Below are 23,571 nucleotides of genomic sequence, written 5' to 3' on the forward strand. Positions count from 1 at the left end.
AAGAGCTCTATATGTCTAATAAAATCTGAAGTGTATAGTTTATTTCCTCGTTGTCATCATTGAATATTCTGACTGTCGTAAATCCCATTCATATTTATGAGCATTTAAATTTAGAAGTATATGTAAAATACAATACATATTTATGTTATTTCGTGACAGATAACCGTTTTATCACTACTGTAAATTGTACATTGTTTAGTTCAAACTGAAATTTGGTTTATTTATTTTAAAAGTACTCGTTATCAAAATTCTTTTCACTTTTAAATCAATAATCAATCGCCAACAGAAAATTATCTTTGATCACAATATCGATCACCCAGGCCAATACACAAAACAAGTAAGGACTAGTTTAATAGCGAGGTAATGTAAGAACGTAAAAAGGTAAACATTATATCCTCGATCGAAGTAGTAACCTCGATATACAATGTTACAATACAAGGGAGCTTTTATATTCAAGGAATATAAGTTGTGTATTGGCGTAATTAAAACGACTTGTTAATTATATAATTTAATTCTGACTTCATGGTATAAGAGTCCTTTTCTTCACTTGTGGCTGCTGTTGTAAACCGAATGTACAGTTTATTATAGACACGTTTGATATAAAAGATGGATTTTTCTAAATTCAGAACAACGGGAGAACTATCAGACATTACAGTTATCGTGGAAGGAAATGATTTCAAACTTCACAAATTTCCACTTTATGCGAAATCTGAATTTTTCTGCAAACTTGCTAAAAATACACCAAGTGAGTCAGGTCGGGTGGAGTTGACCGATTTCCCGGGTGGTGATGAAGTTTTTGGGCTCGTTGCCGACTTTTGCTACAACATGAAAATTGAGACTACAAAGGACAACATTGTTCCCTTGAGGTGTGCTGCGGAGCTTTTACAGATGACGGGGTCTGCAAATCTGATTGAAGTCAGTGACAAGTTCATTCAAGATACAATAACTTCAGCCAAAATGAGTCGTTCTAGTAGTGTTGTAGCTTCTATGCTTCGCTCTTGTGTTTCTATGAGTTCGTTGGCAGAATCATGCGGAATAGTCTCCTCTTGCTCTGATGCGCTGGTCGAGTGTTGGCTTAAACCACCAACAAAGTTCAGTTCGCCGACAAATTCAAAGAAGCAAGGAGGCGACAAGTCAATAAAGTCGTTACTTCTTATTCCTTTTGATTGGTTTTTGAAGCTCTTTACTTGTGCTAGAGATCGAGGAGTGAGGCATTCTCATTTAGCAGAACTAATGACTCAGTTTATAAGTAATATAATCGAACAGGATGAAAAAGAAGAGAAGAATAACAACAAAACAGAAAGCCTAACCTCGACACTGAGTCCGAGAGATTCCGGGAGTAATGTTGGGAAAAGTAAACTAGACATTGGACATATTATAGACTCCATTGTGTTAGAGATTCCTGAAGATGCTTTGTATGATGATGCCGTTACTATGGACTGGATTACCAAGGTTCTTCGTATTGCCACAGGACATGGCTGCGCGTGCCGTCGTCTGCTAGTCAAAGCTGCTGGAGAAATGCTAAACAGGTTATCTGCAGAAGATCTGTGTATTGTTTCGCCATCTCTTCTACATGACATAGTACTAGAAACCTGCAACGAAAACGGTCAAGCAGAAAAGGCGTCAAATATTGTGGACACATACATGTCAGAGATGGTCAGAAAAGGTGTATTGACCGCAGAGACTTACAAGTTATTGGCTACAGCATTACCGTCTGATGCTAAAACTAACCAAGATCACATGTACACTATTCTGGAGTACGTACTGTCTTCTGGTAAGTTGATCTTTTCTGTAGTTGTGAGTTGTTTTGGGGTTGAAACGGCAGGGGCAGTTGTTATCCAAAGCTATCATTTCAGAAAGTTACAAAATATAATAATTATTAACAAAAACTGAATGCTTGCTTGTGCAGTTTTTAATTTAGTTTCCCAAATGATGAAATTACTACCGTTTCACATATATACATTGATGGGCGGATATTTAGACGAATTATATGGTACTCAGAATGTGTTGTTAGTCTGTATCACCATCACTGGTGATCCGATGACAAAAATATGTCGTAGTGTTGTCACTTATAATGTAATTATTTCTGTGACTGCATCCTACATTAATTTGCAAGATCCTCTACGATAGATAGTTCAGCTGGTCTGTAAAAATTTCAACTTCGTGCCTTATATGGTGTGTTACGACGATAGATAAAAACTGACAAGGAAATATATTAATGTAACACCCGGCCACCGAAAGCTTTATTATTTGTAGAGCCTAGGTGGTCAAGTGGTCAAGCGCGCCGGGCATAGTGCAAGGCGATCTGGTACCACGATATCTCAGTAGCATGAGTTCCAATCCCGGCCAGGGAAGAACAAAAAAATTGTTTCCGCAAATTTACAGATCTAACATTGTTGGATTGATATTTAGACAAATTATTTAATATATATATAGGTTACATGCATGTAAATGATAATTGTTGAACAGAAATAAAAATGCTATTTATTTTTTTTTGGTAACAGATATTGTTGAATTTCATGATAGTATATCAGTTTTGTTTACACCAATATAATGACTATATGTGACCTTCTCGTCTTTCATTCATATATCTTGTTTTAATTGTGTGTACGTCTTGGTACAATAATATACCTATTTATAATATGTAATATTACCATTATCGTATATAATCATTTATTCAAATTTAAATATGATCTTAACTTTTTAAGTAAGTTAATATTGTAACCATTTAAATTAAATTAATCCTGTTATTCAGATTTTGCAACGCGTAACATAATATTGCCAATGTGTTTAATAACTTTAAACCGTCTGGATATTCTTTAAGCACGATTTTAAGCTTGACATATATAACATAGAACCCTCTGTGACCCCAGGGATAAATCGTATAACAATATAAGGGCATACACATATAAGAAACTAATCCAGAACGCCTTGATATAGATATAGCAGTCGTGTCAACCTTAAAAGTGCGCAAAATGTTCAATTTTCTCAAGATAGAAAATCAAAAAAATATGAACTTTGTCCGTATCAGGATATATTTTACATGGTCTCTGGTAGTCACCTTGTCAGATGAAAATCCGAAACAGATACTGTGGCGGATACAGGGGGTGGTCCGGGGGGGTTAGAATCCCCCTTTTTTGCCGAACGATCAATGCATTTGAATGGGTAAATATAGTTGGACCCCCCTTTTTATCCTGGATTGGAACCTCCATCCCCTCTTTTTCTAAATTGCTGGATCCGAATCTGATCCGGACCAGGGTCCTCATGTGAAGGATTGTTAATGACCACCATGAAGATTAAAACGAAAACGCTGATTGTATATTTTTAAGTATATTGGGTGCATTAGATGTACACTTCATAGTGCGTGTTGAACTTCAGTTTATTTTGAACTTGCAATAGTTGTTCTCTTCAGCAAATGCATTTATATAATGTTAATGTAGTACTTTTGTCCTCTAAAATTCTTTTCAAGCGTTACAGTCGATTTGAATTACTGTGTAGGCAAAGGTAATTTCTTTGGTTAGCTTGCTAGCTGAACTGCGAAGTCATTCTAAGTTAGGTAAACTTTTTAACTCTATCTAAATAAGTCGAACTCTGTTGTGTATTGTAATGTATTTTAAAATAGCATCAAATAAAAGGATGAAACTAAAATTTTGTTAAAAAAATTTACTTCAAATTTTTCTTTTACAGAAACCGACAACTTAAATGACGAACAACGACAAGAGCTTATCAACACTATAGATTTTAAACTAGTCACAGAAGAGACATTACAGAGGGCACTAACAACTAACATAGTACCAGCTGTACACATTGCCCAAGGAGCATTGTCGTTGTGTTCCAAACTTAGAACAGAACTCGAGTCGGTCAAAAGATTGAACCAGAAACAAGATGAAGAGATTAAAAAATACCAAAAACATCAAAATTCGTCCAAATCCAGAAGTTCAGGGCTGTCATCGAGAAAAGACGATTCCCTGACTTTAAGTGATTTAGGTAAGACAACAGGTGAAAGCAGACACTTTACTTTATTTTTAGTTAGTATTCAACTTCAAAATCACATTGCAAATTCAGCTACAGCAAACTAATCATCGGAAATAATCCTGGAATGTGGATAATCAATTACACAAGCATGAACTTTTTATTGTTTTATTTTGAATTCAAATATGACTTCTCCTTTCTACATGTAGACCAGTGGGTGCTCGTGGACGACGTCACAATTTTCCTGCATTTTTTTATACGTCAGTTGTCATATTCAACATGAGTTTAGTTTAGAAAAGCATGTAGAAGAGTTAAGAAATATTCATGACCTGTTTGTGAATACTAAGGTTAAAACTCCCGAAAGGATTAGGACCAACTTTACATTTATAGTTTATTGAAATGCAGAATACTCACGATAGACCTTCACTGCTAATTACTTTAATCAACGTTTTTTGTTTGCTATATAGTATTCTGGTTTTGTTGACTATAGTTTAAACATATTTTTGTTTATATTCAGACTATCTTGAACCCACAAAAGAAAAACCTTCGTCTGTTCAAATGTTATCAGACACGTTGAATACAAGTAAAGAGGACTCGTTCTTGTCTGGACCACGTACTAAAATATCAGAATCCAAATCACCGTACCAATTTCGTTCTTTGGCAGCTCCTGAGCATGATGGCACACAAGACGACGAATCTTATCAGTATGAGCGTGGTTTTCGGAACTTGGACAATTCTAGAAGCAAACAACGATCGCTTGGATATGGCTATAGACCGACTTATTCATATTCGGGTCGGTATTAAAACATTACGCCAGGAAGTTACGGCACTTTTACTTTTAGATTGAACAGAAACATACCCAGAGCTTTTTAATGTGTCCTTGTTAACCCTTAGTGCACATTCAAAGGATTCTGCTGAATTGAAAACAGAGAGTTTAAAAGAAAAATATTTTTTCAAGCATTTACCATATTGGTGTTTTATTTTCTCACAAATATATAATAATAAGCCCTGTCCTCTTTGTCATTAACTGCAAATCAGTTTTTTCGAGACAATTGCATGGTGAAGATTCTATTTCAACAAATTGATTTTTTTTTATAGACTTTGTAAGAGGATCACAAAATACTGATGACTTTAAACAAATTCCGTACAAGTTCATAAGAACACATCTAAGGCCAACGATATAGACGGGTACTTTTACAATATTTGAAGCTATAAATTGTCCAGAGTCTGAAAAAAAAATGTGAAGAAATTTATTAACTAATCTTAACATGTATAAGTAACAGAATTCTTGCAAAATTTAAAAGAAATCCCGTTGAAGATATGTCTCTTTTAATTTTATTGTCCAGAGCATTGTATCGGATTTCGTATATAGTGTATATTATATAGGGGTCTATATAAACTAATTACGTAAGGGAGCTACCATTTGATTTTTATGGGGGGGCTAGGATGAAATTTGAAAAAAATAGGCAGGACAGAAGTTTTGAGTAAAAAAAAAGGCAGGATGTGACACTTGCAAAAAAAAAAAGTCAGGACGACAATTTAGGTAAAAAAAAAGTCAGGATAAACTAAAAAAAAAAAAGCAGGACCGATTAGAGTGAAAATAAAAAGGCAGGACAGAGATTATACAGCTAAAAAAAAATGCAGAACAAAATTTTTCATCCTAGCCCCCCCATAAAAATCAAATGGTAGCTCCCTAAATTCAATATAAATTATATTATTTAAATGTCAATTTTTGTTAATGTCATCAGAGACATATACTACAAGATATTTGTATTATACATTTGTATGTCGTGTAGCCTGTCAACAAAAGTTGTTTTAATTAGGACAATATATAGGTTTTATTTGTTATTTATTAATTATGCAAAAAAGAGTCAGATTCAAAGCATAACTGTGATATTAAAACTGTAATTATATTTATTTAGTGTATGTTGTGACATGTTATATAATAAACACGTTAATTTAGTTTATCTTTTTAATTAAAAACTATGTTTTGATACTGAGTTGACTTATTCGCACTAGTCATAGTAATCTCCATAAATCTTATATCGTGAGTATAGACAACCGTAGTATGTAACACACAAAAAGGAACACGAACACTGGAAAACAAACATTAATGAGAAGGAATTACAATATGGTATGAGATTCATAGAAAACTTCAGCCAAAATATAAAGTTTGTAAAATATATTAGTGTATTGCGGTTGTTGCGTCGAAAGCAAAATACACAATTTACTCATTTAATGGATACTGATATGCACAACACCCCAGAGTTTACCAATGTAATTGAAATTCACCAATGGAACAGTATGTCTAAAGAAAAAGCAAACAAAACAACCAAGGATGTTGGCAATTCAAGACATACTTTGATGCTTTTACTTTGATGATTCTATGGACATGGTAAATGCATTGGTGTCTAAATAATAAGGTAAACATGGAGCACGCATAATGCTTATAATATACTATAGTCTTCCAATTACATATAAATGTTTTGATAAAAGTTAGAAAATGGGTTATCCAGAAAGCCTGAGATTATCCTACCACATGTAATTGAAGTTCAGACACTGTAAAATCCAAAATCCAAACTTACGGATTCGACAATAACTAATTGGACGTTAATTCGTTGGTGTTATGAAGAGAGATCACAATGACAACTCCTACCCTTTGGCAGAAAGTTTCATGGCAGAGAAGAAGATAATATCCAATGATAATATAAACAGTGTAAAATTGTTCGTCTCGACATACAAACTTAACTTTGAATAAAAGAGGTTGTGGGGCATACTATATTGTATAGACACCTGACGTGTCTTCATTAAAACTATTATAAGTTATCATGATGGTTCGCTACTTACCCCGTACGGATCCATAGAGGGTTAGTAAAATTCATAGGGGGTGAGGCCGGAGGCCGAATCCCCTATGGATTTTATTCACCCTCTATGGTCCGTAGGGGGTCAGTAGTTAACCGTATAACGAATTTATCGCACGCTGGACTTTTTCTGCTGCGTTATGTTGAAAAATAAACAATGAAATACAACAACATAAATAGATGACGTCACCATTAACGCGTCATGAACCCCCTATGAAATCTACTAACCCCATACGGTCTCATAGGGGGTCACCACGTGACGGCGTTAAACCAATCACAACGTGATATGTTACCCGCGGTGCGATAAATGTTGACATCCAGGTGTCGTATCGTCATCGGTGTCAATGGGTTGCACTGTAAGAATATTCCTTTATTCGAATTTTGTTGTTTGTGTAACTTTTTTTATCGGACGTGAAATATCCTGACACTCAAAGCAAATGAATGTGTTTCACATGTACATCGTCTAGTTCTTTAACTACAATAATAGAAGAAGGCATAATGCGCAAGCTGTAGTCCCCGGTATGAAAGAAAAACAATCTTCAAATACCTGAAGTAACATAGACCAGCTGCACACGCACGATCCCCCAACAAAACGTCAACTAAATGATATGATCGTGGATATGATACCGAAAACCACATCAGTAAGAGGCCGTATGGTTCTGTCGTGTCAATGTTTATCGTGAAATTTTGAACGCTTATACCGTAAATTCTAATGAAAATTATTTATTATTTATAATATTATTTTTCTGCAAAAAAGATGATTTCTTTAGTTTAAACAGTATTTATTAATGAAAAATTACAAGATATGTAGTACAATGTTACATAAAGTTCAGATATGGGATTCGGAAACAAGTTTGGAAAAACTTTTATGAATCCGTCTCCCTAATGATTTCTTTAAACTGTGGCTCCGTATCGTTCATTTGCGTAATCATTTCCGGCACTTCTTTTTCGAAATATGTTTTCCCTATGTATCTGAATAGGTAGCCTGTTATAAAAAGTAAAATCACAAAAATACTGAACTTAGAGGTAGGAAAAGGAGACAAGTGCCTGCGGTAAATATGTTTGCAATTTCTTTTATTTATTTTTTACTTTCTATCTTTTTTACCTTTTATTTCTGCACACTATATTTTGTTTTTCATTTTTCTTCTATCTATGATCATCTATGTTATTTTGGCCATTACCTCCAATTAATTATGACGTCTGGCAAACCTTATCCTAGGTTGGTCCCCTCTGTAAAACATTCAATATGCCTTCGGTATTTACTAATATTTTTGACAATATTGTCAAGAATTTTCGATCACGGCCGGGAAACAGACTAAACCCATCCAGACCCTCATAAACTTCGAGTTAATCGTAACTACTCGGCCATTCTCGCTACGCAATGTAGGCGTGCCGAAACAGGCCGAGTATTTACGATTGAACTCCTAGTGGGAGACTGGTAACTTTTCTTTAGATTTAAGAAACCAGTTTTTTAAATTACTTCCCTTAGTTTTCACTATTGACTAATCGCTGTTGTCGAATCAACTTTATGGGCCAATCAAAAACACCGTAACATAAAAAGCGAATTTAAACCAAGAAGCGCCATTGAAATATGTTTTGAATATCGTCGAATGTAATTTTTGAACAAAAATGTCATCCCCATCGTAAGTTGTACATCACACACATGTTAAATCATTACACTAATATTATAAAATTATAAAAAATAATTATAAATCAAAGATCAATCAAATCATAGTTTAGACTTGTGATCGCATTGAAAGTCGACAGCCCGCTGAATTAGTGAATTTACTTGTTAATATTTATTTTTATAAAACACTATTATATTCAATAGATTCGAGGCAAGACACTTGCCTTGTTCAACCCTTTACCTTTACCTAATTTCTCAATATTAAGCATGCATGCAATCAATTGAATAATGCATATAGTAGCAGTGATATTGTTTGCCTAAATTAATGGAGAATAAAGGCTTTTTCCCCTTGCCCTGGAGAAAAATCCAAATTTGAAAAAAGGCTTAAAATCATTCCCTAAAAGACCAACTTTTTTTCCCAAACAGTGCAGTCTCAGTAGTAATAGTGCATGAATTCAAACTGAAAAACACTCATTGATACATTATTCATGCTTAAAATTACTATGTGCAGATTTGAGGGTCTATTTATGCATCATCACTGACAAAAAGGGGTCTTATTTCAAAGCAGGGTTTGACTCTTGAAAGGGGTCTGTAAATTGAAGTTTCAGTCAAATTCATGGTTTATTCTAAATTTCCCGATTTGATGAAAATTACGCATATTTTCCCAATAAAAATGGGTAGAGGTAGTTTTGAAAAAAAGCCAACAATATTACTGAATAGTTTCACTTAGGGGAATTTCTTATCCCCAAATAAACAAATTTTTTACCCTTTTTCTTATATAATATATTTACAACTTATTCCCAATGGTTAAGACACCTTATCGCTAATCCCGGCTGACCCGGCCGCTTGAACTTTTGACGCAATCAACAATCACTTTTCCATTGTGGCGTCAGATGTTTTGTTTTGTGACGTCCAAATTTTACGGGAACCTGTGCAGGGTTGTCTCTAATATTTGAAGTAGCAGATTAATTATAAAAAGTAGGAGGGATGTAATGCGGACGGCAAAGCCGTTCGCGGCGACGAACTTGCTCGTCGTGCTACGGCCGGGGGTATTTTGAAAAAATGGTGCAAAATCTTGCACTTCGGGAGTCTCCTGGACCCTCATTCACTTCTCTCAAAACATCATTTTTTACTGATGATAATGTAAATTGTTTATTAAAATTTGTAACATGGGTCAATTTTTCTGTAAATTTGATCACATTTATTTGAATATCTAGACTTTCAACTTACAGCTATATATTTGAAGATGTTTGAGAATAGCAATATCATGGTTAAATTTTATTTATTATAGTAATACATCCACCCAAGTGTGACAGGTTTAAACTATCCCCTTTTTGTGTGAAAATGAATGTCCAACTTTTTCTAATTTCAACAAGGTTTGGCAGAAATTAAAATCCCTTTTTTCTGTAATCTTTATTTACTTGCATATATAAATATTCTGCAAATTGTCATACATGTACCTCTGGATATAAAGTTGAAGGACAAACTGATCAGACAGGGTCAATTAACTGGGGGCACAAAACTATGGGGTGATTGATCCCATTTAGCGTCTATCTATAGTCCTATTTATTGAGTCGTCATTTCTTTATTATAACTTATAAGTATTCATGAGGCCAGGCAGGCTTTGGACTTATTGAGAGAGAGACAGATAGGATACTTGGGCCAACAACATTTATAGAAGATGTTGTCATTTACCCTGTCTTTAAAGATGTTGGACTTCAGCTATATTTAGTATTTGTTTTAAATACCAATGTTCTGATTGAAGCACTGAAACACCCGACAGTTGACACTGTGACTGGTTGTAGACATCGATCTTCTTTTTGTGTGATACATTTGGTTTAAAACTTATGCAGCCTGTCCAACGTATGTTAAAATAATCGTTGACCATCCTCATTTCTGAATTTAAATTCTTAAAATGCCTGATAAACAAATAAATTATACTTATTAAATCCAAAGAAATCCAACCGTCGCTGCATAGTGAAAGGATCGGTCAAATTTTAGAACGGAAGTGACAAAATCATCCGTGCGCTTTAAAAACTCGCAGCGTTGTAGAAAAGCTTTCACCTGTAAAAATGGCCAAAACACTCTGATTCACTTGGATTCCTCGATGTATCTCTTGTTCACAATTAAAATCACGGGACGAAAACTTGTAACGGAGAAATATTGATCTCTGTATGTTTTTTTCAAAAAGTCAGGTCATACTTGCCACTAGAGTAGCCGGGTCCACAAGCGGAAGTTGCCGGGGAAAATCCCCGGGCCCTAAAGACAACCCTGCTGTGTGATATCCAGTAATGGCGGACAAATAGCGATTAGGTGTATAAATACACCTTATCGCTAATTGTCTATTATTACCGGACATCACAACATTTCCAGTAGAATTATGACATCATAAAATGGAAAATATCTGACGCCACGGTACAAAACTGATTATTATGAAAGTCGAAGGAATGTAGCAAAACATATATCCAAATAACAATATGCCATTATATGCCATGTGGTGTATTTAAGTATGCTGAGTAATAACATAGTATTATAATATATCAGTGTAGTTCTTTAGTTCCAGATTATAGCTGTCGGACACCATATGTACAGTAATCTCAGACTACAATTCCATTTGATTTAGAAATGCTTTCCTATATGTTGCATTAGTAGATATATTATTTTTAAGGTGAAAACTGATATAAACACCCTTCATTAGCTGTGCTAGCGGAGTACTCCTTTAGCTCATTTTGTAGCTGCTGCTTACTCAGTCTCTGTCAGGATCCAATCCTAGCTAAATTTTAGAGTGCTATTATCATGTTTGATTGATTTGAACAGTATAGTTTAACCTGCCTTTTATATTAATGTTAATCATGTTAATGTTCACATTATGTTTTCAAATAATGAAATTTTGTGTTTTAAAAAAATCATGATCATATTCACTATTCTGTCGTTTAGTATGTAATTTTATGATGGACTATTCTATGTTTGCAGCCAGTTAAGAGATGAACTTGCAAAATGTCTGGAGTCATCCATGCAAAAGTTCCATAACATTTGGCTTGATATTGGAATATGCGAGTCTCAACAAAAGCAACGCTCTGAGACCGTTGTTGAACATCTCCGCAACCTACTGGAAGAAATGGTTCAAGAGGAAGAAATGTTGAGGAGTCAAATTAGAACCAGAATAGAAAAATATAGTAAAGAAGTCAGAGAATTATGTGAAGATATGTCCTATCCTGATTATCAGGTATAATTATCATTCCAAAAATGTTTATACATGTATATAGCATGTATAGATTTACTTACACACAACATCCAATCCTTATGTTTTATATTAATAATATTACTGTATTATATCTTAACTGGAGATTATGAACATATTGAAATAACACATTTAAATGTAGAAAAGAAGAATATAAAATATCATTTTTAAAATCATCCACTGTAATGCAACATTTTTTTTTAAATGCAACAGACATGTAACATGTGTAATGCAGGGATCTGTTGCAGCTGGTTGATGAACTGGAATTATCCAATAAAATGTATCGGCACAGTGCACTCTGTTTCTAGATTTAAAAAAATACTATATGACATAAGCTACATGTATACAAAGTTTTGTTATGTGACAATAAAAAAAAATTGAGAACATGATGGTTAAAAATTGTTGTTATTACTAGATTTATTTCACTTGACTGGGTGGAGTTCAAGAAGTTTGCTTATTTGAGATCAGTCCATCTATAGACAGGAGTTTTAGGATGAGCTCATCAATGAAGTGTCCAGTTATTCGTCCCATATCATACAATCAGTTCTTTTGTATATGGGGCAATATGCGCAATTGTTTCTACATAGGCGGTAATGGTAACGTTTTCTTCTGTTGCTCAGCCCATATCATAAACTTGTATATGTATGATGGCTTGTTTCGAAGCTGAGACATTTTTACATATGTGGTTAAATTTTCGGGGTACGAAGTGTGATTCATTTTTTCGTAAATTAGCAAACCCCGAGTATCCTTTTGCGATGTGCCTCCTCATGGTAAAAAATCCCATTTTTGACACAATAAGTTCTTTAAAAATTTAATACTTTGAACACATTTAATGGCTCCATAGTTTTTACACATTTATTCTGTGTTCCCTTACTTTCTAAATTAACACAAATGGTTCAGCTCAGTCATTTGTTTATCATAGAAATGTGTCAAATATCACTACACACTGACAGAGATTTTTTGTTTACACGTGACTTTTGAGTTCCTCATTTCAAGGCGCATTAGGGATATTGCCCCATATTGAAATCCATAGTTCTGATTTTTCCAAATATTTTTAGGTGATCTTCATCGGTATGACATTCTGAGTAAATCTGTGTATTTTTGTCCATTTCTGAAAAAAAATAAAGTCATTTCAGCACTATATGGCAATGACACTTTTATTGCTATATTCATTTATTTTTAATACAATGTGTATGTATAATTAATTTCTTCCAGTATACCTTCACTATTCAAAACAAGGACAAAACTTCTGATGATAACCTCAAATTACAATACACAGACCCTGTTAAAGCATTCCATAACATTTTCTTGTGTCTAAAAGTGCATTTTGACGGAGAAATTATGCAAAAATGTAGATTTTATAAAAAAAAAAAAAACACCAAAATAATTATTCTTACTAGTGGACATCTGGTATCTAATACTGTGGAAACCACTCGAAACTACTGAGAAATTCATTCTTATCATGTAATTAGAGTGCAATGAAGTGCAAATTTTCAAAACTTGTCCTTTCACATAATTCTATTTGAGAAAAAAAAAGGCTTTTTACATGTATTTCAGTGAAAACTTTTATCAGTGAGAAATCTACATGAGGTATTAAAGGAAACATTGTGACATCACATGTATTATGGCGTCATTAAAAAACAACAGATCAAAATAGTGCTAAATATAGTTTGCAGTGTTACATGGGAAACAGTTGCCGCAAGATTTAACTCGAAATATCGAGTCGAAAAGATCAGTAACCAAGCCTTTTCATTTAATATCAAGACCATAGCAACAGTTTTCATATTAGCATATTTCTAATATACCGACTGTAATTTCAATGGCACAAATACCATAAATAAATAATTTAGAGCTTGCCTAATAAAACAAAATGCTTACTAGTTATTCAGGACTTTTTAAAACCTTTAGTTTGCCATCTCATGTAAAAAAGTAATGATATGTCTGGAACTGAAATAAGACAAAAAATTTACTCAGGCTGTGTTATCATTTAATTTAAATACATAAGTATTATTGAGAGAGAAAAATCTAACTTTTGAAAGTTTTATCGCAAAGAAAGAAAAAAGCTTCTCCCTTGTTGCTTAGCCACCTTCATTTAAACATGGGCGTCAAGTTGGTTACCTATTCCCTATTCCCTATTCGTTACCTATTCCCTATTCCCTATTCGTTGCCTATTCGTTACCTATTCCCTATTCCCTATTCGTTACCTATTCGTTACCTATTCCCTATTCCCTATTCGTTACCTATTCGTTACCTATTCCCTATTCCCTATTCGTTGCCTATTCGTTACCTATTCCCTATTCCCTATTCGTTACCTATTCGTTACCTATTCCCTATTCCCTATTCGTTACCTATTCGTTACTTATTTGATTTTTAATATCCTTCCCCCTTTTTAATTATGGCATGGAATAGTTTAATATGACTGCCGTTACCATGGAAACGGCACAATTGTGAAAAAAATGAGCTTTTGGTTTTTGGTGAACTGTTTGGATATGCTTCAACTCAGAATCATCATATTTTAAAACAATGTAGGTGCCCACTATATACAGGTGTTGGATGATTTTGGCGATCATTGGAACTACTATGTTGCCATGGAAACTACACCAAAATTTTCAAAATTCTCAAAATGCTCAAAACTTCATGAAACTTCACAGTAATGATGAGCAACATTGGAGTTGGAATTTCCAAAATAGGTCTTGTTACCATGGAAACAATGCAAAAAGGTCAAAAATTTCAAAAATAAGAATTTTCCGCAAACTGGATGAAACTTTACAGGAATGGTAACTGGCATAGGCAGAGTTGGATTTTGAAGTTAGAATTTTCAAAATGGCCGCCGTAACCATGGAAACAGCAAAAATATCAAAAATTCAAAATGTTCAAACTTAATGAAACTTTGCAAAAATGTTACTAGACATCTGTAGATGCTCTCTTTGACTTTGGAATTGTCAAAATGGCTGTCGCTCACCTGGTAATAGGGGGAAGGGGTGCCTTCCGTTATTGCTAGCAATTACAAATCTAGTTGTTAATAGTCTTACATATGGTAATAGTTCTGAATTGGTTGAGGTAAAATGATCTTTTTATGACCTGTTTATATGTGTTTGTGCTCAACCGATCCTTTTACTTCATGTTCGATACGCATTTGTTCCTTACTTGTTTTTTATACGTTCTACCTTTTAACTGCTTTATGTCCGTATGTTTGAAGATGGATCTTGGTTCGACGGGATGATATCACCGTGTTAGCGCTTGCGTAAAAACGAAGATGTGGTATGATTGCCAATGAGACAACACTCCACATTAGACCAAAATGACACAGAAATTATCAACTATATTTCACTGTACGGCCTTCAACAATGAGCATAGCCCAAACCGTGTAGTCACCTATAAAAGGCCGAGACATGACAACCTCATACAATTCAAACAACAAAACTGACGGCCGTATTTCATATACAAAAAAATAAACGGAAATATGTAACACAAAAACAAACGATAACTACTTAATTTCAGGCTCTTGTCTAGGGACAGGCACATACTTACATAATGTGGTAGAGTTAAACATGTAAGCAGGGTGTAGATCGTTTCGGAGCATGCTATTACCTTGTTTAATTCGTTCCATCACTCGCTTATAATTCGCTTATAATACGTGTATCTTACGTTGCACCTTTTAAAACATGATTTTCAATTGTTTTGTTGTCTCTGGTGGAAGATTTGGGCTCTTAGAGGTGATATAACTCTATAAGTGCATTTGTATCCGTTCCAGCGGTCGGATAATACCCTGTTAAATATTCGTTACTATTTCGCTTTTAAAAAGTTTGTTGTACGTTGCACCTTTTAGAAAATAATTTCCAATTGTGTTCATATCTCTGGTGGTAATAATGTGTTCTTATAGATGAAATACCCCTATAAGCGCTTATGTACTCGTTCCAGCGATCGGTTAATACCCTGTTACCTATTCGTTATCTATTCGTTACCTATTCACTTATAGTACGTTTGTTGTACGTTGCACCTTTTAGAAAAGGATTTTCAATTAAATTCATATCTCTGATGGTAACAATGTGTTCTTAGAGATGAAATGACCCCATTAGAGCGCATGTACCCGTTCCAGCGCTCGGTAAATAACCTGTTACCTATTCGTTACCTATTCGCTTTTAATGCGCGGGGTATACGGTGCACCTTGAAATAAATCGTTTTTTAATTGTGTTCAGGTCTCTGGTGGTAAGAATGTGTTCTTAGAGATGAAATGACCCTATTAGCGCGCATATACCCGTTCCAGCGCTCGGTTAATACCCTGTTACCTATTCGTTACCTATTCGTTACCTATTCGCTTATAATACATTTTTTTATACGTTTAACCTGTTATAAAAGGATTTTCAATTATGTCCATGTCTCAGGTGGTAACAATGTGTTCTTAGAGATGAAATGACCCCATTAGAGCGCATGTACCCGTTCCAGCGCTCGGTAAATAACCTGTTACCTATTCGTTACCTATTCGCTTTTAATGCGCGGGGTATACGCTGCACCTTGAAATAAATCGTGTTTTAATTGTGTTCATGTCTGATAGTAACAATGTGTTCTTAGAGATGAAATGACCCCATTAGAGCGCATGTACCCGTTCCAGCGCTCGGTAAATAACCTGTTACCTATTCGTTACTTATTCGCTTTTAATGCGCGGGGTATATGGTGCACCTTGAAATAAATCGTTTTTTAATTGTGTTCAGGTCTCTGGTGGTAAGAATGTGTTCTTAGAGATGAAATTACCCTATTAGCGCGCATGTACCCGTTCCAGCGCTCGGTTAATACCCTGTTACCTATTCGTTACCTATTCGCTTATAATACATTTTTTTATACGTTGCACCTGTTAGAAAAGGATTTTCAATTATGTCCAGGTCTCAGACGGTAACAATGTGTTCTTAGAGATGAAATGACCCCATTAGAGCGCATGTACCCGTTCCAGCGCTCGGTAAATAACCTGTTACCTATTCATTACCTATTCGCTTTTAATGCGCGGGGTATACGGTGCACCTTGAAATAAATCGTTTTTTAATTGTGTTCAGGTCTCTGATGGTAAGAATGTGTTCTTAGAGATGAAATAACCCTATCAGCGCGCATGTACCCGTTCCAGCGCTCGGTTAATACCCTGTTACCTATTCGTTACCTATTCGTTACCTATTCGCTTATAATACATTTTTTTATACGTTTCACCTGTTAGAAAAGGATTTTCAATTATGTCCAGGTCTCAGACGGTAACAATGTGTTCTTAGAGATGAAATACCCCATTAGAGGGCATGTACCCGTTCCAGCGCTCGGTAAATAACCTCTTACCTATTCATTATCTATTCGCTTTTAATGCGCGGGGTATACGGTGCACCTTGAAATAAATCGTTTTTTTAATTGTGTTCAGGTCTCTGGTGGTAAGAATGTGTTCTTAGAGATGAAATGACCCTATTAGCGCGCATGTACCCGTTCCAGCGCTCGGTTAATACCCTGTTATCCATTCGTTACCTATTCGCTTATAATACATTTTTTTATACGTTTCACCTGTTAGAAAAGGATTTTCAATTATGTCCATGTCTCAGGTGGTAACAATGTGTTCTTAGAGATGAAATTACCCTATTAGCGCTCATGTACCCGTTCCAGTGCTCGGTAAATAATCTTGTTACCTATTCGTTACCTATTCGCTTTTAATGCGCGGGGTATACGCTGCAACTTGAAATAAATCGTGTTTTAATTGTGTTCATGTCTCAGGTGGTAACAATGTGTTCTTAGAGATGAAATGACCCCATTAGAGCGCATGTACCCGTTCCAGCGCTCGGTAAATAACCTGTTACCTATTCGTTACCTATTCGCTTTTAATGCGCGGGGTATACGGTGCACCTTGAAATAAATCGTTTTTTAATTGTGTTCAGGTCTCTGGTGGTAAGAATGTGTTCTTAGAGATGAAATGACCCTATTAGCGCGCATATACCCGTTCCAGCGCTCGGTTAATACCCTGTTACCTATTCGTTACCTATTCGTTACCTATTCGCTTATAATACATTTTTTTATACGTTTAACCTGTTATAAAAGGATTTTCAATTATGTCCATGTCTCAGGTGGTAACAATGTGTTCTTAGAGATGAAATGACCCCATTAGAGCGCATGTACCCGTTCCAGCGCTCGGTAAATAACCTGTTACCTATTCGTTACCTATTCGCTTTTAATGCGCGGGGTATACGCTGCACCTTGAAATAAATCGTGTTTTAATTGTGTTCATGTCTGATAGTAACAATGTGTTCTTAGAGATGAAATGACCCCATTAGAGCGCATGTACCCGTTCCAGCGCTCGGTAAATAACCTGTTACCTATTCGTTACTTATTCGCTTTTAATGCGCGGGGTATATGGTGCACCTTGAAATAAATCGTTTTTTAATTGTGTTCAGGTCTCTGGTGGTAAGAATGTGTTCTTAGAGATGAAATTACCCTATTAGCGCGCATGTACCCGTTCCAGCGCTCGGTTAATACCCTGTTACCTATTCGTTACCTATTCGCTTATAATACATTTTTTTATACGTTGCACCTGTTAGAAAAGGATTTTCAATTATGTCCAGGTCTCAGACGGTAACAATGTGTTCTTAGAGATGAAATGACCCCATTAGAGCGCATGTACCCGTTCCAGCGCTCGGTAAATAACCTGTTACCTATTCGTTACCTATTCGCTTTTAATGCGCGGGGTATACGCTGCAACTTGAAATAAATCGTGTTTTAATTGTGTTCATGTCTGGTGGTAACAATGTGTTCTTAGAGATGAAATGACCCCATTAAAGCGCATGTACCCGTTCCAGCGCTCGGTAAATAACCTGTTACCTATTCGTTACTTATTCGCTTTTAATGCGCGGGGTATACGGTGCAATTTGAAATAAATCGTTTTTTAATTGTGTTCAGGTCTCTGGTGGTAAGAATGTGTTCTTAGAGATGAAATTACCCTATTAGCGCGCATGTACCCGTCCAGCGCTCGGTTAATACCCTGTTACCTATTCGTTACCTATTCGTTACCTATTCGCTTATAATACATTTTTTTATACGTTTCACCTGTTAGAAAAGGATTTTCAATTATGTCCATGTCTCAGGTGGTAACAATGTGTTCTTAGAAATGAAATTACCCTATTAGCGCTCATGTTCCTGTTCCAGCGCTCGGTTAATACCCTGTTACCTATTCGTTACCTATTCGCTTATAATACATTTTTTTATACGTTGCACCTGTTAGAAAAGGATTTTTAATTCAGTTCATATCTCTAGTGGTAATAATGTGTTCTTTTAGATGAAATACCCCTATTAGCGCGTATGCACTCGTTCCAGCGCTCGGATAATACCCTGTTACTGATTCGTTCCCTATTCGCTTTTAATGCGCGGGTTATACGCTGCACCTTGAAATAAATCGTTTTTCAATTGTGCCCATGTCTCTGGTGGTAACAATGTGTTCTTAGAGATGAAATGACTCTATTAGCACGCATGTACCCGTTCCAGCGCTCGCTTTATACCCTGTTACCTATTCGTTACCTATTCACTTATAATACGTTTGTTGTACGTTGCACCTTTTAGAAAAGGATTTTTAATTCAGTTCATATCTCTGGTGGTAATAATGTGTTCTTTTAGATGAAATACCACTATTAGCGCGTATGTACTCGTTCCAGCGCTCAGTTAATACCCTGCTACTTATTCGTTCCTTATTTGCTTTTAATGCACGAGGTATACGTTGCACCTTGAAATAAATCGTTTTTTTTAATTGTGTTCATGTCTCTGGTGGTAACAATGTGTTCTTAGAGATGAAATGACCCTATTAGAGCGCATGAACCCGTTCCAGCGCTCGCTTAATACCCTGTTACCTATTCGTTACCTATTCACTTATAATACGTTTGTTGTATGTTGCACCTTTTAGAAAAGGATTTTTAATTGTCTCCATGTCTTTTGTGGTAATAATGTGTTCTTAGAGATGAAATTACCCTATTAGCGCGCATGTACCCGTTCCAGCGCTCGGTTAATACCCTGTTACCTATTCGTTACCTATTCGTTACCTATTCACTTATAATACGTTTGTTGTACGTTGCACCTTTCAAAAAAGGATTTTCAATGGTGTCCGTGTCTCTGGTGGTAACAATGTGTTCTTAGAGATGAAATGACCCTATAAGCGCATGTACCCGTTCCAGCGCCCGATAAATACCCTGTTACCTATTCGTTACCTATTCACTTATAATACGTTTGTTGTACGTTGCACCTTTTAGAAAAGGATTTTTAATTCAGTTCATATCTCTGGTGGTAATAATGTGTTCTTTTAGATGAAATACCCCTATTAGCGCGTATGTACTCGTTCCAGCGCTCAGTTAATACCCTGCTACTTATTCGTTCCTTATTTGCTTTTAATGCACGAGGTATACGTTGCACCTTGAAATAAATCGTTTTTTTAATTGTGTTCAGGTTTCTGGTGGTAACAATGTGTTCTTAGAGATGAAATGACTCTATTAGAGCGCATGAACCCGTTCCAGCGCTCGTTTATACCCTATTACCTATTCGTTACCTATTCGTTACCTATTCACTTATAATACGTTTGTTGTATGTTGCACCTTTTAGAAAAGGATTTTTAATTGTCTCCATGTCTCTTGTGGTAACAATGTGTTCTTAGAGATGAAATTACCCTATTAGCGCGCATGTACCCGTTCCAGCGCTCGGTGAATACCCACCTATTCGTTACCTATTCGTTACCTATTCACTAATAATACTTTTGTTGTATGTTGCACCTTTTAGAAAAGGATTTTTAATTGTCTCCATGTCTCTGGTGGTAACAATGTGTTCTTAGAGATGAAATGACCCTATTAGCGTGCATGTACCCGTTCCAGCGCTCGATAAATACCCTGTTACCTATTCGTTACCTATTCACTTATATTACGTTTGTTGTACGTTGCATCTTTTAGAAAAGGATTTTTAATTCAGTTCATATCTCTGGTGGTAATAATGTGTTCTTTTAGATGAAATACCCCTATTAGCGCATATGTACTCGTTCCAGCGCTCAGTTAATACCCTGCTTCTTATTCGTTCCTTATTTGCTTTGAATGCACGAGGTATACGTTGCACCTTGAAATAAATCGTTTTTTAATTGTGTTCATGTCTCTGGTGGAACGGGTACATGAGCGCTAATAGGGTAATTTCATCTCTAAGAACACATTGTTACCACCTGAGACATGGACATAATTGAAAATCCTTTTCTAAATGTTGAAACGTATAAAAAAATGTATTATATGCGAATAGGTAACGAATAGGTAACGAATAGGTAACAGGGTATTAACCGAGCGCTGGAACGGGTACATGCGCGCTAATAGGGTAATTTCATCTCTAAGAACACATTCTTACCACCAGAGACCTGAACACAATTAAAAAACGATTTATTTCAAGGTGCACCGTATACCCCGCGCATTAAAAGCGAATAGGTAACGAATAGGTAACAGGGTATTAACCGAGCGCTGGAACGGGTACATGCGCGCTAATAGGGTAATTTCATCTCTAAGAACACATTGTTACCACCAGACATGAACACAATTAAAAAACGATTTATTTCAAGGTGCACCGTATACCCAGCGCATTAAAAGCGAATAGGTAACGAATAGGTAACAGGTTATTTACCGAGCGCTGGAACGGGTACATGCACTCTAATGGGGTCATTTCATCTCTAAGAACACATTGTTACCACCAGACATGAACACAATTAAAACACGATTTATTTCAAGGTGCAGCGTATACCCCGCGCATTAAAAGCGAATAGGTAACAAATAGGTAACAGGTTATTTACCGAGCGCTGGAACGGGTACATGCGCTCTAATGGGATCATTTTATCTCTAAGAACACATTGTTACCACCTGAGACATGGACATAATTGAAAATCCTTTTCTAACAGGTGAAACGTATAAAAAAATGTATTATAAGCGAATAGGTAACGAATAGGTAACGACTAGGTAACAGGGTATTAATCGAGCGCTGGAACGGGTACATGCGCGCTAATAGGGTCATTTCATCTCTAAGAACACATTGTTAACGTCTGAGACCTGGACATAATTGAAAATTCTTTTCTAACAGGTGCAACGTATAAAAAAATGTAATATTAGCGAATAGGTAACGAATAGGTAACGAATAGGTAACAGGGTATTAACCGAGCGCTGGAACGGATACATGCGCGCTAATAGGGTAATTTCATCTCTAAGAACACATTCTTACCACCAGAAACCTGAACACAATTAAAAAACGATTTATTTCAAGGTGCACCGTATACCCCGCGCATTAAAAGCGAATAAGTAACGAATAGGTTACAGGTTATTTACCGAGCGCTGGAACGGGTACATGCGCTCTAATGGGGTCATTTCATCTCTAAGAACACATTGTTACCGTCTGAGACCTGGACATAATTGAAAATCCTTTTCTAACAGGTGAAACGTATAAAAAAATGTATTATAAGCGAATAGGTAACGAATAGGTAACAGGGTATTAACCGAGCGCTGGAACGGGTACATGCGCGCTAATAGGGTAATTTCATCTCTAAGAACACATTGTTACCACCAGACATGAACACAATTAAAAAACGATTTATTTCAAGGTGCACCGTATACCCCGCGCATTAAAAGCGAATAGGTAACGAATAGGTAACAGGTTATTTACCGAGCGCAGGAACGGGTACATGCGCTCTAATGGGGTCATTTCATCTCTAAGAACACATTGTTACCGTCTGAGACCTGGACATAATTGAAAATCCTTTTCTAACAGGTGAAACGTATAAAAAAATGTATTATAAGCGAATAGGTAACGAATAGGTAACGAATAGGTAACAGGGTATTAACCGAGCGCTGGAACGGGTACATGCGCGCTAATAGGGTAATTTCATCTCTAAGAACACATTGTTACCACCAGACATGAACACAATTAAAAAACGATTTATTTCAAGGTGCACCGTATACCCCGCGCATTAAAAGCGAATAGGTAACGAATAGGTAACAGGTTATTTACCGAGCGCTGGAACGGGTACATGCGCTCTAATGGGGTCATTTCATCTCTAAGAACACATTGTTACCACCTGAGACATGGACATAATTGAAAATCCTTTTCTAACAGGTGAAACGTATAAAAAAATGTATTTATAAGCGAATAGGTAACGAATAGGTAACGAATAGGTAACAGGGTATTAACCGAGCGCTGGAACGGGTACATGCGCGCTAATAGGGTCATTTCATCTCTAAGAACACATTCTTACCACCAGAGACCTGAACACAATTAAAAAACGATTTATTTCAAGGTGCACCGTATACCCCGCGCATTAAAAGCGAATAGGTAACGAATAGGTAACAGGTTATTAACCGAGCGCTGGAACGGGTACATGCGCTCTAATGGGGTCATTTCATCTCTAAGAACACATTGTTACCACCTGAGACATGAACACAATTAAAACACGATTTATTTCAAGTTGCAGCGTATACCCCGCGCATTAAAAGCGAATAGGTAACAAGATTATTTACCGAGCACTGGAACGGGTACATGAGCGCTAATAGGGTAATTTCATCTCTAAGAACACATTGTTACCACCTGAGACATGGACATAATTGAAAATCCTTTTCTAACAGGTGAAACGTATAAAAAAATGTATTATAAGCGAATAGGTAACGAATAGGTAACGAATGGATAACAGGGTATTAACCGAGCGCTGGAACGGGTACATGCGCGCTAATAGGATCATTTCATCTCTAAGAACACATTCTTACCACCAGAGACCTGAACACAATTAAAAAACGATTTATTTCAAGGTGCACCGTATACCCCGCGCATTAAAAGCGAATAGGTAATGAATAGGTAACAGGTTATTTACC

At 35.9% G+C, this 23,571-nt stretch overlaps 2 protein-coding genes across 4 annotated transcripts in view; both read left to right on the forward strand.

The window, feature by feature from the left end:
* The first annotated feature begins 334 nt into the window (after positions 1-334).
* Positions 335-5,555, forward strand: LOC143073357 (uncharacterized). The gene is made up of 3 exons (XM_076248831.1): positions 335-1,774; positions 3,688-3,987; positions 4,490-5,555. Exons 1-3 carry the CDS (start codon positions 607-609, stop codon positions 4,774-4,776), a joined length of 1,755 nt encoding a protein of 584 aa, XP_076104946.1. The 5' UTR covers positions 335-606; the 3' UTR covers positions 4,777-5,555.
* A 2,776-nt stretch (positions 5,556-8,331) lies between these two features.
* LOC143073358 (protein regulator of cytokinesis 1-like) overlaps positions 8,332-23,571 on the forward strand; it is a 36,609-nt gene continuing 21,369 nt past the window's right edge. For all 3 annotated transcript variants that reach the window (XM_076248833.1, XM_076248834.1, XM_076248835.1), the window contains exons 1-2: positions 8,332-8,476; positions 11,434-11,686. In XM_076248833.1, coding sequence (XP_076104948.1) covers positions 8,463-8,476; positions 11,434-11,686 — 267 coding nt within the window. In that variant the 5' untranslated portion in view covers positions 8,332-8,462. The remainder of the gene's footprint in view (positions 8,477-11,433; positions 11,687-23,571) is intronic.

The sequence above is a fragment of the Mytilus galloprovincialis genome, chromosome 4 (assembly GCF_965363235.1).
Source record: "Mytilus galloprovincialis chromosome 4, xbMytGall1.hap1.1, whole genome shotgun sequence".
NCBI classification, from domain to species: Eukaryota; Metazoa; Mollusca; class Bivalvia; order Mytilida; family Mytilidae; genus Mytilus; species Mytilus galloprovincialis.

What these genes read in the sequence shown, in the direction of transcription:
- LOC143073357 (XM_076248831.1), top strand. Translation starts at nt 607, where the DNA reads ATGGATTTTTCTAAATTCAGAACAACGGGAGAACTATCAGACATTACA. An exon ending in GGAGTACGTACTGTCTTCTG is followed by an intron (nt 1,775 to 3,687) that starts GTAAGTTGATCT and finishes TTTCTTTTACAG; the next exon opens with AAACCGACAACTTAAATGAC. An exon ending in CCTGACTTTAAGTGATTTAG is followed by an intron (nt 3,988 to 4,489) that starts GTAAGACAACAG and finishes GTTTATATTCAG; the next exon opens with ACTATCTTGAACCCACAAAA.